This window comes from Pseudophryne corroboree, chromosome 2 (assembly GCF_028390025.1).
Source record: "Pseudophryne corroboree isolate aPseCor3 chromosome 2, aPseCor3.hap2, whole genome shotgun sequence".
Taxonomy (NCBI): Eukaryota; Metazoa; Chordata; class Amphibia; order Anura; family Myobatrachidae; genus Pseudophryne; species Pseudophryne corroboree.
This window is the reverse complement of record NC_086445.1, coordinates 216,600,190-216,616,586: the sequence shown is the minus strand read 5'-3', so window position 1 is coordinate 216,616,586 and position 16,397 is coordinate 216,600,190. Positions and strand designations below refer to the sequence as shown.

At 44.8% G+C, this 16,397-nt stretch overlaps 1 protein-coding gene across 2 annotated transcripts in view; it reads right to left on the bottom strand.

The window, feature by feature from the left end:
* Nucleotides 1-16,397, bottom strand: part of AGAP2 (ArfGAP with GTPase domain, ankyrin repeat and PH domain 2) — a 355,861-nt gene that overhangs the window by 29,040 nt on the left and 310,424 nt on the right. Inside the window, exons 12-13 of one of the 2 annotated variants that reach the window (XM_063952311.1) lie at nt 11,371-11,514; nt 9,344-9,403 (exon numbers count right to left, since the gene is read on the bottom strand). In XM_063952311.1, coding sequence (XP_063808381.1) covers nt 9,344-9,403; nt 11,371-11,514 — 204 coding nt within the window. The remainder of the gene's footprint in view (nt 1-9,343; nt 9,404-11,370; nt 11,515-16,397) is intronic. The other variant, XM_063952312.1, reaches the window with a different exon arrangement.

Genomic DNA, 16,397 nt, shown 5'->3' with positions numbered 1-16,397 from the left:
CCCGTGGTTTTTTTTTCTTTCTTCTTTATACATACTACATCTCATTATCATCCAGTCTATATTAGCAGCAGACACAGTACAGTACGGTAGTCCACGGCTGTAGCTACCTCTGTGTCGGCACTCGGCAGTCCATCCATAATTGTATACCACCTACCCGTGGTTTTTTTTTCTTTCTTCTTTATACATACTACATCTCATTATCAACCAGTCTATATTAGCAGCAGACACAGTACAGTACGGTAGTCCACGGCTGTAGCTACCTCTGTGTCAGCACTCGGCAGTCCATCCATAATTGTATACCACCTACCCGTGGTTTTTTTTTTCTTTCTTCTTTATACATACTACATCTCATTATCATCCAGTCTATATTTTAACAGCAGACACAGTACAGTACGGTAGTCCATGGCTGTAGCTACCTCTGTGTCGGCACTCGGCAGTCCATCCATAATTGTATACCACCTACCCGTGGTTTTTTTTTTCTTTCTTCTTTATACATACTACATCTCATTATCATCCAGTCTATATTAGCAGCAGACACAGTACAGTACGGTAGTCCACGGCTGTAGCTACCTCTGTGTCGGCACTCGGCAATCCATCCATAATTGTATACCACCTACCCGTGGTTTTTTCTTTCTTTCTTCTTTATACATACTACATCTCATTATCAACCAGTCTATATTAGCAGCAGACACAGTACAGTACGGTAGTCCACGGCTGTAGCTACCTCTGTGTCGGCACTCGGCAGTCCATCCATAATTGTATACCACCTACCCGTGGTTTTTTTTTCTTTCTTCTTTATACATACTACATCTCATTATCATCCAGTCTATATTAGCAGCAGACACAGTACAGTACGGTAGTCCACGGCTGTAGCTACCTCTGTGTCGGCACTCGGCAGTCCATCCATAATTGTATACCACCTACCCGTGGTTTTTTTTTTCTTCTTTATACATACTACATCTCATTATCAACCAGTCTATATTAGCAGCAGACACAGTACAGTACGGTAGTCCACGGCTGTAGCTACCTCTGTGTCAGCACTCGGCAGTCCATCCATAATTGTATACCACCTACCCGTGGTTTTTTTTCTTTCTTCTTTATACATACTACATCTCATTATCAACCAGTCTATATTAGCAGCAGACACAGTACAGTACGGTAGTCCACGGCTGTAGCTACCTCTGTGTCGGCACTCGGCAGTCCATCCATAATTGCATACCACCTACCCGTGGTTTTTTTTTTCTTTCTTCTTTATACATACTACATCTCATTATCATCCAGTCTATATTAGCAGCAGACACAGTACAGTACGGTAGTCCATGGCTGTAGCTACCTCTGTGTCGGCACTCGGCAGTCCATCCATAATTGTATACCACCTACCCGTGTTTTTTTTTTCTTTTCTTCTTTATACATACTACATCTCATTATCATCCAGTCTATATTAGCAGCAGACACAGTACAGTACGGTAGTCCACGGCTGTAGCTATCTCTGTGTCGGCACTCGGCAGTCCATCCATAATTGTATACCACCTACCCGTGGTTTTTTTTTCTTTCTTCTTTATACATACTACATCTCATTATCAACCAGTCTATATTAGCAGCAGACACAGTACAGTACGGTAGTCCACGGCTGTAGCTACCTCTGTGTCGGCACTCGGCAGTCCATCCATAATTGTATACCACCTACCCGTGGTTTTTTTTTTCTTTCTTCTTTATACATACTACATCTCATTATCAACCAGTCTATATTAGCAGCAGACACAGTACAGTACGGTAGTCCACGGCTGTAGCTACCTCTGTGTCGGCACTCGGCAGTCCATCCATAATTGTATACCACCTACCCGTGGTTTTTTTTTTCTTTCTTCTTTATACATACTACATCTCATTATCATCCAGTCTATATTAGCAGCAGACACAGTACAGTACGGTAGTCCACGGCTGTAGCTACCTCTGTGTCGGCACTCAGCACTCGGCAGTCCATCCATAATTGTATACCACCTACCCGTGGGTTTTTTTTTCTTTCTTCTTTATACATACTACATCTCATTATCAACCAGTCTATATTAGCAGCAGACACAGTACAGTACGGTAGTCCACGGCTGTAGCTACCTCTGTGTCGGCACTCGGCAGTCCATCCATAATTGTATACCACCTACCCGTGGTTTTTTTTTTCTTTCTTCTTTATACATACTACATCTCATTATCATCCAGTCTATATTAGCAGCAGACACAGTACAGTACGGTAGTCCACGGCTGTAGCTACCTCTGTGTCGGCACTCGGCAGTCCATCCATAATTGTATACCACCTACCCGTGGTTTTTTTTTTCTTTCTTCTTTATACATACTACATCTCATTATCATCCAGTCTATATTAGCAGCAGACACAGTACAGTACGGTAGTCCACGGCTGTAGCTATCTCTGTGTCGGCACTCGGCAGTCCATCCATAATTGTATACCACCTACCCGTGGTTTTTTTTTTCTTTCTTCTTTATACATACTACATCTCATTATCAACCAGTCTATATTAGCAGCAGACACAGTACAGTACGGTAGTCCACGGCTGTAGCTACCTCTGTGTCGGCACTCGGCAGTCCATCCATAATTGTATACTAGTATCCATCCATCTCCATTGTTTACCTGAGGTGCCTTTTAGTTGTGCCTATTAAAATATGGAGAACAAAAATGTTGAGTTTCCAAAATTAGGGAAAGATCAAGATCCACTTCCACCTCGTACTGAAGCTGCTGCCACTAGTCATGGCCGAGACGATGAAATGCCAGCAACGTCGTCTGCCAAGGCCGATGCCCAATGTCATAGTACAGAGCATGTCAAATCCAAAACACCAAATATCAGTAAAAAAAGGACTCCAAAACCTAAAATAAAATTGTCGGAGGAGAAGCGTAAACTTGCCAATATGCCATTTACCACACGGAGTGGCAAGGAACGGCTGAGGCCCTGGCCTATGTTCATGGCTAGTGGTTCAGCTTCACATGAGGATGGAAGCACTCAGCCTCTCGCTAGAAAACTGAAAAGACTCAAGCTGGCAAAAGCACCGCAAAGAACTGTGCGTTCTTCGAAATCCCAAATCCACAAGGAGAGTCCAATTGTGTCGGTTGCGATGCCTGACCTTCCCAACACTGGACATGAAGAGCATGCGCCTTCCACCATTTGCACGCCCCCTGCAAGTGCTGGAAGGAGCACCCGCAGTCCAGTTCCTGATAGTCAGATTGAAGATGTCAGTGTTGAAGTACACCAGGATGAGGAGGATATGGGTGTTGCTGGCGCTGGGGAGGAAATTGACCAGGAGGATTCTGATGGTGAAGTGGTTTGTTTAAGTCAGGCACCCGGGGAGACACCTGTTGTCCGTGGGAGGAATATGGCCGTTGACATGCCTGGTGAAAATACCAAAAAAATCAGCTCTTCAGTGTGGAGGTATTTCAACAAAAAAGCGGACAACAGGTGTCAAGCCGTGTGTTGCCTTTGTCAAGCTGTAATACGTAGGGGTAAGGACGTTAACCACCTCGGAACATCCTCCCTTATACGTCACCTGCAGCGCATTCATAATAAGTCAGTGACAAGTTCAAAAACTTTGGGCGACAGCGGAAGCAGTCCACTGACCAGTAAATCCCTTCCTCTTGTAACCAAGCTCACGCAAACCACCCCACCAACTCCCTCAGTGTCAATTTCCTCCTTCCCCAGGAATGCCAATAGTCCTGCAGGCCATGTCACTGGCAATTCTGACGAGTCCTCTCCTGCCTGGGATTCCTCCGATGCATCCTTGCGTGTAACGCCTACTGCTGCTGGCGCTGCTGTTGTTGCTGCGGGGAGTCGATGGTCATCCCAGAGGGGAAGTCGTAAGCCCACTTGTACTACTTCCAGTAAGCAATTGACTGTTCAACAGTCCTTTGCGAGGAAGATGAAATATCACAGCAGTCATCCTGCTGCAAAGCGGATAACTGAGGCCTTGACAACTATGTTGGTGTTAGACGTGCGTCCGGTATCCGCCGTTAGTTCACAGGGAACTAGACAATTTATTGAGGCAGTGTGCCCCCGTTACCAAGTACCATCTAGGTTCCACTTCTCTAGGCAGGCGATACCGAGAATATACACGGACGTCAGAAAAAGACTCACCAGTGTCCTAAAAAATGCAGTTGTACCCAATGTCCACTTAACCACGGACATGTGGACAAGTGGAGCAGGGCAGGGTCAGGACTATATGACTGTGACAGCCCACTGGGTAGATGTATGGACTCCCGCCGCAAGAACAGCAGCGGCGGCACCAGTAGCAGCATCTCGCAAACGCCAACTCTTTCCTAGGCAGGCTACGCTTTGTATCACCGGTTTCCAGAATACGCACACAGCTGAAAACCTCTTACGGCAACTGAGGAAGATCATCGCGGAATGGCTTACCCCAATTGGACTCTCCTGTGGATTTGTGGCATCGGACAACGCCAGCAATATTGTGTGTGCATTAAATATGGGCAAATTCCAGCACGTCCCATGTTTTGCACATACCTTGAATTTGGTGGTGCAGAATTTTTTAAAAAACGACAGGGGCGTGCAAGAGATGCTGTCGGTGGCCAGAAGAATTGCGGGACACTTTCGGCGTACAGGCACCACGTACAGAAGACTGGAGCACCACCAAAAACTACTGAACCTGCCCTGCCATCATCTGAAGCAAGAAGTGGTAACGAGGTGGAATTCAACCCTCTATATGCTTCAGAGGTTGGAGGAGCAGCAAAAGGCCATTCAAGCCTATACAATTGAGCACGATATAGGAGGTGGAATGCACCTGTCTCAAGCGCAGTGGAGAATGATTTCAACGTTGTGCAAGGTTCTGATGCCCTTTGAACTTGCCACACGTGAAGTCAGTTCAGACACTGCCAGCCTGAGTCAGGTCATTCCCCTCATCAGGCTTTTGCAGAAGAAGCTGGAGACATTGAAGGAGGAGCTAACACGGAGCGATTCCGCTAGGCATGTGGGACTTGTGGATGGAGCCCTTAATTCGCTTAACAAGGATTCACGGGTGGTCAATCTGTTGAAATCAGAGCACTACATTTTGGCCACCGTGCTCGATCCTAGATTTAAAGCCTACCTTGGATCTCTCTTTCCGGCAGACACAAGTCTGCTGGGGTTGAAAGACCTGCTGGTGAGAAAATTGTCAAGTCAAGCGGAACGCGACCTGTCAACATCTCCTCCTTCACATTCTCCCGCAACTGGGGGTGCGAGGAAAAGGCTCAGAATTCCGAGCCCACCCGCTGGCGGTGATGCAGGGCAGTCTGGAGCGACTGCTGATGCTGACATCTGGTCCGGACTGAAGGACCTGACAACGATTACGGACATGTCGTCTACTGTCACTGCATATGATTCTCTCAACATTGAAAGAATGGTGGAGGATTATATGAGTGACCGCATCCAAGTAGGCACGTCACACAGTCCGTACTTATACTGGCAGGAAAAAGAGGCAATTTGGAGGCCCTTGCACAAACTGGCTTTATTCTACCTAAGTTGCCCTCCCACAAGTGTGTACTCCGAAAGAGTGTTTAGTGCCGCCGCTCACCTTGTCAGCAATCGGCGTACGAGGTTACATCCAGAAAATGTGGAGAAGATGATGTTCATTAAAATGAATTATAATCAATTCCTCCGTGGAGACATTGACCAGCAGCAATTGCCTCCACAAAGTACACAGGGAGCTGAGATGGTGGATTCCAGTGGGGACGAATTGATAATCTGTGAGGAGGGGGATGTACACGGTGATATATCGGAGGATGATGATGAGGTGGACATCTTGCCTCTGTAGAGCCAGTTTGTGCAAGGAGAGATTAATTGCTTCTTTTTTGGTGGGGGTCCAAACCAACCCGTCATATCAGTCACAGTCGTGTGGCAGACCCTGTCACTGAAATGATGGGTTGGTTAAAGTGTGCATGTCCTGTTTATACAACATAAGGGTGGGTGGGAGGGCCCAAGGACAATTCCATCTTGCACCTCTTTTTTCTTTAATTTTTCTTTGCGTCATGTGCTGTTTGGGGAGGGTTTTTTGGAAGGGACATCCTGCGTGACACTGCAGTGACACTCCTAGATGGGCCCGGTGTTTGTGTCGGCCACTAGGGTCGCTTATCTTACTCACACAGCTACCTCATTGCGCCTCTTTTTTTCTTTGCATCATGTGCTGTTTGGGGAGGGTTTTTTGGAAGGGACATCCTGCGTGACACTGCAGTGACACTCCTAGATGGGCCCGGTGTTTGTGTCGGCCACTAGGGTCGCTTATCTTACTCACACAGCTACCTCATTGCGCCTCTTTTTTTCTTTGCGTCATGTGCTGTTTGGGGAGGGTTTTTTGGAAGGGACATCCTGCGTGACACTGCAGTGCCACTCCTAGATGGGCCCGGTGTTTGTGTCGGCCACTAGGGTCGCTTATCTTACTCACACAGCTACCTCATTGCGCCTCTTTTTTTCTTTGCGTCATGTGCTGTTTGGGGAGGGTTTTTTGGAAGGGACATCCTGCGTGACACTGCAGTGCCACTCCTAGATGGGCCAGGAGTTTGTGTCGGCCACTAGGGTCGCTTAGCTTAGTCATCCAGCGACCTCGGTGCAAATTTTAGGACTAAAAATAATATTGTGAGGTGTGAGGTATTCAGAATAGACTGAAAATGAGTGGAAATTATGGTTTTTGAGGTTAATAATACTTTGGGATCAAAATGACCCCCAAATTCTATGATTTAAGCTGTTTTTTAGGTTTTTTGGAAAAAAACACCCGAATCCAAAACACACCCGAATCCGACAAAAAAAATTCGGTTAGGTTTTGCCAAAACGCGGTCGAACCCAAAACACGGCCGCGGAACCGAACCCAAAACCAAAACACAAAACCCGAAAAATTTCCGGCGCTCATCTCTAGTATTTACCCGAGCATGTCCTTACTGTGCTCAGCCTATGACTTGCCAGCCTTTACATCCTCCAGTTGCAAGGGGATGCAAGTTAATGATATACATAAATCTAGCTACAGATATATGAATACGCATTGTTTATGCGCATGTGCAGTAAGGAAATACATACCTTGTGCATATACTGTATATGGTGATTGTCCAACTCTAAATAAGCCACTATGGGGGTCATTCCGAGTTGATCATAGCTGTGAAAAATTTTGCACAGCTACGATCATCTTTCCTGACATGCGGGGGGACGCTCAGCACGGGGCTAGTCCACCCCGCATGTCAGTCCGGCCCCCCTCGCAGAAGTGCAAAGGCATCGCACAGCGGCGATGCCTTTGCACTTCAGGAGTAACTCCCGGCCAGCGCAGCTTTAGCGTGCTGGTCGGGAGCTACTCCTCGCTCCCTGGCCCGCAGCAACTGAGTATTACGTCATGCAGCCGCTGCGGCCCGCCCCCCCAACTCCTGCATTAGCTGGACCGCGCCTACAAAACGGCGGTCGCCCCCTCCCGCCCATCGATCGCCTCTGCCTGTCAATCAGGCAGAGGCGATCGCTATCCTGCTACGGCCTTCGGTCGTCCCGCATGCGCAGCAGGGACCCGTTCTCTCTGCTGCGTTAAAATGCAGTGAGCGAACGGGTCGGAATTACCCCCTATATGTTTACCATAAACATGCATAAATGATATGTGCATTAACAGTATAAAGGCAGCCAAACACATAATTAGTAGCAACATTTTGTAATGCTCCACTCAGTGAAGTGTTCAATTTTGGAGATGATATAATAAACATCCATCAATAAATCAAAATTTGGAAATGTCAACTTTGAAATAGATGACGGTAGGGTCATTGGCAAACACAAATTGCATCCTTTGTTTGTGGCAGGATTCAATTAATTTGCGGGAATGTAGCTTCCGGCTTAAGTGCCCAGAGCTATTCAATTGCTCGCACTGAGCAGAAATCTGCGTTAGCTAATGCCTCAGTGCTAGTTGCGGTGTTACTCTGCGTGGTAACGGCATCGCATCCGGCACTTAACCTGGGAGATGCAGTTTACAGTGACTAAGCCCCAGGCAATAGTCACGTCAAGGTGCATCTCCCGGGTTAAGTGTCGGGTGCAATGCAATCAGTTGAATAGCTCTGGGCACTTAACCCTGGAGCTACATCCCTATGATGAGAATTTAATTCCCCCCTGTGCATGAATACACTGGAGCAAGGGTGTAGCTACCATAGGTGCATGCAGTGCAGCTGATATGGGGCCCAGAGCTGAAAGGGTCCCACCTTCCCTGTCACAGTTACATGTGTTATGTAGAAGGGTGTAGCTACCATAGGTGCAGGCAGTGCAGTTGCTATGGGGCCCAGAGCTGAGAGGGGCCCATCTTCACCTTCCCTGTCACAGTTACATGTGTTATGTAGAAGGGTGTAGCTACCATAGGTGCAGGCAGTGCAGTTGCTATGGATCCCAGAGCTGAGAGGGGCCCATCTTCACCTTCCCTGTCACAGTTACATGTGCTACATACATTTTTCACTAGTAGATACATAAGGGTCCTTACAAACTTTTGCCTTTGGGCCTATAACACATATAGTTATGCCCCTGGTCTTGATCATTGTGATGTGGTATAAAATTAACTGAAGGGCATTATAATGTTACATAATATGAACTGTGGGCACTGTAATGTGGCACAATGTCAAGTGGAGGCACTGTAATGTTGTATAATATGAACTGGGGCACTGTATGTCATAATAAGAATTGAGGTTACTGTGTTACATAATGTGTACTGGCAGCCCTACAATGTGACATAATGTAAACTAGGGCATTACTATGGTTCATAAAATAAACTAGTGCACTACTATGGGGCATAACAATAACTGAGGCACTACTATGGCTCAGAAAATCAACTAGGGCACTATCACGGGGCATACAGTTTACAACTGCTGCGGATAGGTGTATCTCTAGAAGCATTCGAACAGGGGCCCCTTCAAAATGGGGCCCACAAACTTCTGGCCACGCCCCTGCACTGGAGTACATCTGTTTTACTTATAAAGTATGACTTTGTAAGTTTGCAGCTTTTAGTTATCAAAACAACATACTGTACAGTATACAATTCAAATTCTCTTTCACGAACGATTGCAAAATGTGTTCAGTATAGGTTGCTAAAATTACATACAGTAGCAAGAAATATAGCATTTTCTCGTTCATAAATAACCCTTGCTATTCCTGATGTCCTCATTAGCATAAGCAAGAAAACAACACATAATTATTGTGTACAGAGGCAATGGAAACAGAGAGGCACAAGGTTGTGAATGACAATCCCTGTAGAGTGAATACTACATTACTCTATTACCGCATCTGGTAGTACATTCTTCCAACAGCAACAAATAACCCAAAATCAAACATAGACATAACTAATGTGCATTCTTTACCTGTTTTATAAATATTTCTTAAACTACCAAATGTTTTTAATTTCCACATTTTGCGCTTGGCTGGAAGGTGGTTCCGGACAGCAAAAGCAGAAAGAACACAGGGCAGAAGGAAGAGAAGAAAATGACAGAATTAAAGCAAACGGGAATGGAGGAAGTCAGACACCAGGTGCAGAGTTACTGTAAAGAGAAGTCAGTGTGAAATGGTCCACAGAACAACAGTACATTGATCGCTTTTGCCCAGTTTGTGTATATAAATAAAAATGTAATACGTAAGCACATTGCTGAGTCTCTGATGATTCCTGTTCTTCCTAGTGAAGTTCTTGACCACTGATGATCTTTGGTTTCAGACATTTATTTTGTAATTTAGATTTCTAATGCACTTGAATTTATTGCAATAGATTCTGGCATAGAATTTGCCACTAAAATGAAGCATTGGTTGTCTGACGGACTGAGAAAACTTTAGCAAATTTAAAAAATAACCTAGTCATGGTTTTATTGATTTTTAAATAAATGATAATCCTTGGCTACCTTATTATAGTAAATATAATTGATTGGGATTGTTTTGCTGGCGGTCGGGATCCCGGAGGTCAGCATACTGACCCTGGTATCCCGGCCGCCAGAAAGCCAGTGAGGGGGGCGAGCGCAACAGAGCCCCTTGCTGGCTTGGTGGCTCACTACGCTCGCTACAGGTTCTATTCCCACAGTATGGGTGTTCTAGATGCAGACCGTCGTCATTGCCAGTGATCGATATCCTGACCGACGGGATCCCGACTGCCGGTCATGTTACCGCCTCCCAATATAATTACACTCTTAACAATTGTTGCACATTCAGGGGCCTATTCATTATCACGAATGGGCCCATTACACATGCAGAAACCAGCGTTTAAGTACATAGCCATTAAGTAACAGGCCCATTCATTATTAGAGTCCTGGTGTTCAGCAAACTCCAAAAACTAAAAGTTTTTGGAGTTTACTTGTGGGAACCAACACCATCTTCAGTGAATGTGGTTGTGCGCATGCGTGATCACGGTTCACGCATGCACAGAAGGCCGGCACAGCACAGGTGCGTAAAACTAATACATTGGTAGCAGTGTTAGGGATCGCAAGGACAGTTGCTTTACGGAGTAGCCATCCCAGAACTGAAGCAAATACTGAATTGCTCCAGTGAGAGAGAGATGCTATCCTTTTACTTTAATCTAACAGGGGTCATCCCTACAGTATTTTGATCAGGCATATGCTACCTTATACTGTAGCAGTGTGTGTTTTGTTGGGATGCTCTCTCAGCACTGTCACTTATCATGTGTCCAGTGGCTAAAGGCCATTATATAAATGGCAAGCATGGAAGGAAGTGGTCAGGAAATTAAACAAGGTTGTTACTTGAATACAATCCCTAATACAGGTTGAGTCTCCCTTATCCAAAATGCTTGGGACCAGAGGTATTTTGGATATCGGATTTTTCCGTATTTTGGAATAATTGCATACCATAATGAGATATCATGGTGATGGGACCTAAATCTAAGCACAGAATGCATTTATGTTTCATATACACCTTATACACACAGCCTGAAGGTCATTTTAGCCAATATTTTTTATAACTTTGTACATTAAACAAAGTGTGTGTACATTCACACAATTCATGTATGTTTCATATACACCTTATAAACACAGCCTGAAGGTCATTTAATACAATATTTTTAATAACTTTGTGTATTAAACAAAGTTTGAGTACATTGAGCCATCAGAAAACAAAGGTTTCACTATCTCACTCTCACTCAAAAAAGTCCGTATTTCGGAATATTCCGTATTTCGGAATATTTGGATATGGGATACTCAACCTGTATTAGTTCTGTGATGCCGACTTATTATGATATAATGTTTTTATCTTTGATTTTGTCACCTAATTGCCCTAATTATGGAGTTTATGGCCAGGAGAATGAGGCAAAATCTTGGTGGTTACAGTGAATGGAAGGGAGATCATTTTGCATGTGTCTCATGGCACTATGACTAGATGAAGTATCATTGCTTACCATCTGCCTGCCCTGCCGAACCCTCTGTTTTTGAGGGGGTCATGTTCTTCTTTTTCCGGTTCTTCTTTTTGTCACTCATTGGAGAGGATGGTGGCTCTTTGTTGCTAGATGGGCTAGAAATCACATCCCCAGTAGAACAGCTCTCTGTATTAGGGAGCATAAGATCATTAATGATTATAGATGTACAGTAAATCATTCCTAAACAGCATAAACTTAATGTAGCATAAACTATACATAGCAAAATCTGTACTCCACATTTATACCATATTCCCAGAATGTCCAGAAACTCACAAATTTCAGGAAGGTCTACCTGTCTCCCAAGATAAGTCTTCGGGAGAGAAGTGGGCGCTCAGTGACACACCCTGCCTTCCAATTCACAATGTTGCCAATCACAGAACTGTACAGTATTGAACCATTTCAGGGCACCATGCCCTGGCATCCCCCACCTGGGTCTCCCCTTCCGACATCTACCAGCTAATCGTGATCCAACCGCAAAAATTACTAAAATGATGCAGGCGCATGCGCAGAGCCTGACCTGCGCATGTGCTCGCATCTTCTTTGGCCACCCGCAAAAACTGCGACCGCCTCCTGTCAATCAGGCAGAGGCAATCGCAGGGCAGGGTGGCGGCAACGCTCCGTTCCCCAGGCAGAGAAGGGGTGTTGCGGGGACGGAGTCGAGGAAATGGTACCGGCATTATTAAAATGGGTGGCGTGGGCGTGATCGCAGTGGTGGTGATGGTGGCAGGCCTCCTGCGGGCGCAGCCAAGCGATCAAGCAGAAATTGCAGCGCGATCGCAATTTATGCTTGACCAAGGAGGGGGGTGGGGGTGTCAGCATGATGGACGGCCGTGCCCTGCGAAGGACAGCCCCCACCATGTGAACACAAGGATTGCAAATTCTGCTACTTAGCAGGATTTGCAATCCTTACTGAATCGGGCTCATTGATTTATGATAATTGTAATTGGTTAGTTCCTCAGCTATTTAACATCAATGTTGTTCAGGTTTACGGGAAAACAATATCTTACAAGCAGGTATTCAAAATCTAAATGTGCTCTGAAATCTTTGCTCAAGTCCAAAGTGCATTCATATAGCATCTTAGTAATGATTTAGATAGATTTATTTGACATAAAACATCTACAGTATAAGTATATATTTATTAGTTTTTGTATGCACCCACCTATTAATATATACTCATGAACACGATAACTAAACTTTGTAATATACAAGGAACAGTGACATTGGTGTTAAATTGTTATGGAAATGGTAAAAAGTGTAAAATAAAGAACTGTCTGTGCATTTTGTACAGATGTGTTTTTCCCCAATCTATCTTTATGTCTAGATGTACTGTATGCTGAAAGGTGTGCATTGTATAGGTAACAGCTGTACTGTATGTCCGTAACTGTGAATGTATGGTTGGTTTGTACTGCACAATGAGTATGTTTCTGTACACGAGTGTGCAGAATCAGATGTGTTTACAATTTTACACTAGTCATATATTCTAGATGATAAGTATGCTAGATACAGATGTGTAATGCAGAGAAGCAGAGGTATATTTTCCCACTTAGCAACTAGGGCACAATTGACTGCATTGAGAACATGTCTAATGAGTTCTTGAGCAGGGATTATCCATTTTGGGGATAGGCTTTGGCAAAAGGGAGAATGAAAGGCAGTGTGGAAGTCCAGAATCATTTAATCTTTGGACAATGTCACCATATATGCAATCTACTTTACTATATTTGCTATATACCTTTTGTGCTGCAATTTACTGACATATGTATGCTGATCATTAGTTTTCTCATACAGTGACCCTCCCCTGTCCTGCTTCCTCTTACCCTCCTTTAATAAATCTACTTGATTATTCAAGTTATCAAGGCTGTCAGGTTATGTCATTTTACATGGGGCTAGCCTCTCTGCTACAGGCAGCCTCAGGTGGATTATGGATACAGCTTGTGGAGTCATTGCCAGAGATGAAGGAAGAACCGCTGGAGCTGCAGTCTAAGGTACCATCCACACCTAACTTATCTGTGCCCACACCAACACCCGGGGTACCACAAACCACCCATCACCACATGTGAGTGCTCCCAGTTCACACTATGCTACACAGAAACCCCAGTTCACATATGCCACAGTGCTCTCCATGCTGGTGCTGTAGCTATGTGTATGGACCCCGTCATGTGTGGGGACCTCTGGGAGATTGCCTCTTGCCACCCTGTTGCTAATATGGCACTGTGCAGCAGGAAGACGAATATTGCAAGGTGAGAAGAGATGCAGGAGGATGATCATTTCAGGGAAGAGAGAGAGGTGGGAGGAAAATAACTACAAATAGCAGTGAGGGGTGGGATGAAGATCATTGCAGGGTGAGGAGAAAGGCAGGAGGAGGATCACTGCAGGAAGCACAAGCAGTAGAAAGATCACTGCAGGGATCTATGCATCAAGTGGGGAGAATATACACAATGCAGAACAGACATCTAGAGCCATTTTTAAACTAGTTAGGAACTCAGCTGTGGGATGTGCAGGGTCTGTAGAGAGTACTGATTGTGTGTAGTGTTGTTAATGGAGGACTATGAGGCTTCTGTTCACAACAATGGCCCTCATTCCGAGTTGTTCGCTCGGTATTTTTCATCGAATCGCAGTGAAAATCCGCTTAGTACGCATGCGCAATGTTCGCACTGCGACTGCACCAAGTAACTTTACTATGAAGAAAGTATTTTTACTCACGGCTTTTTCTACGCTCCGGCGATCGTAATGTGATTGACAGGAAATGGGTGTTACTGGGCGGAAACACGGCGTTTCAGGGGCGTGTGGCTGAAAACGCTACCGTTTCCGGAAAAAACGCAGGAGTGGCCGGAGAAACGGTGGGAGTGCCTGGGCGAACGCTGGGTGTGTTTGTGACGTCAACCAGGAACGACAAGCACTGAACTGATCGCACAGGCAGAGTAAGTCTGGAGCTACTCAGAAACTGCTAAGTAGTTAGTAATCGCAATATTGCGAATACATCGGTCGCAATTTTAAGAAGCTAAGATTCACTCCCAGTAGGCGGCGGCTTAGCGTGTGTAACTCTGCTAAATTCGCCTTGCGACCGATCAACTCGGAATGAGGGCCAATGTCCTGGCTGTGGAATGCAAGATTAGTATTATGATTACATAATAAAGTTAGTATTATAGATTTAACTCTTATGTAAATGAATAAAACAGGGATATAAACACTGAAAAATGCTTAGTACAATAAAACAAAAAGTACAAATTCAGGATAATACAGACACGTTGTAATACCATAACTGATCCAACTGTTAATTTACCATCTGCTTGTCTTCTTTGTTTTTTATTAAAGATTTTATGAACCCAAATAAGCAAAACAAAATAAACTGATTGTTGGAATGAGACAGTTTAGAGAAATTATTCAGTTGAGAGACAGATCATTACAATTAAATACAACTATAAGATGCAATTACAGTGACGGTTTTGAAAAGAGATAATTAAAACATGCATTCCAGCAGAGATGAATAACCTTTCATATGCTTATAACACAGATGGAGCAACCTTGATGAAAAGGCTATACAAGATGAAGAAGTCATTTCCAAAGCAATTTACTCATAAATTATTGGAGCTGTAAAGCTGCATTCAAGCATCAAAACACTTTAGGATATACTTGTATAATTTGATGTTCAGATGGCAGCTGCCAGCCGTATCCTTTTACAATTCCAATCTAATATGAATGTCATAGATTAACGTTAAGCAATTGATAATACAATGACTTTATAACGCCACTAGGTGGCACTGTGAAATCATGCTACAATGTAAGGTGCAGTGGAATGCTGAGAGTGACAGCTACAATAATAACACCCTGATGCTCAGTTACTGATAGCATGCCAGTTTAGGGAGTCCATCTCAGTGACAAGTTATTAACCTCATGGCTTTAAGCAGATAGTGGTTTTTAGTTTGCATTGCCACAAGCAAATAGAACACCATATGAAATGCTTTAGGAAGCATGATTAAATCTTTATTATATTATCCTATATTATTCAGCATCGCCAAGCTGTACAGAGAATATCATTCACATCAGTCCCCATTGGAGCTTATAAACATAAGGGTAAATGTATCAAGCAGTGAAAAGAGTGGAGAAGTGGACCAGTAGTGAAGATGCCCATAGCATCCAATTAGCATTTATCAAGTACATTCTGTAAAATGAAAGGTAGAAGGTGATTGGTTGCGATGGGCAACTTCTCTACTATTTAAATTCTCTACACACAGACAAAGGCAAACACAGACACACACAACATGGAGAGAACATTCAAACTATACATACATGGGTCAGGAAGTAAACTCATGACTCCAGTGCTATGCTGCAATGCTAACCACTGTGCCCCCATCTTCTCCACACATATTTTCAGCATGAATATGTGTGTGGCAATTTGGTAAAAACATTCTGGTAGGGTAATTGGCTTCAATGACAATAATGTGTGCAGTGTACATCTGTGTTGCCATCATAGTGAATATATTGGTAGTGTTAGGCGCCGGGGTCCGCTCGTCGGTGCGGCCCGGCGCCTAGCAACCAGGGACGCCATGCGCGTACAGCCGCCGGCTCCCTGGCAACGCTAGACGCCGGGCGCACAGAGCCGCACGGACCCTAGCAACGGGGACGCCACTGGCGGACCGCGTTCCCCGTTGCTGGGTCCATTTAAATTAGTAAGGGCACCTGTTTCCTGGCCGTGCAGCTGCCGCATTCATGCAATCAGCACTGGCAGCAGTTGATTGGAGGGCTTCGGTTTATATGCTCTTGCAGTGCCTCACACAGACGCCGGTAATAGCTTCCTGCATGCTGTATCTGTTTGCTGAGAGTGTTTCCAGTCCTGCTGTATCCGGTCGTTCCTGTCCTCAGTTGTCCTGCACTCGGAAGTCGTCATCTGTTCCTAGAGTCCTGACTGAGCACCGTTAAACATCCAGTGGTGTTCGTGAGTCGCGGCGTAGCCGTGTGTTGCGGCTTGGCCGCTTTATTACTTATTATTTATTATTTGTGTTTCGGAGCTT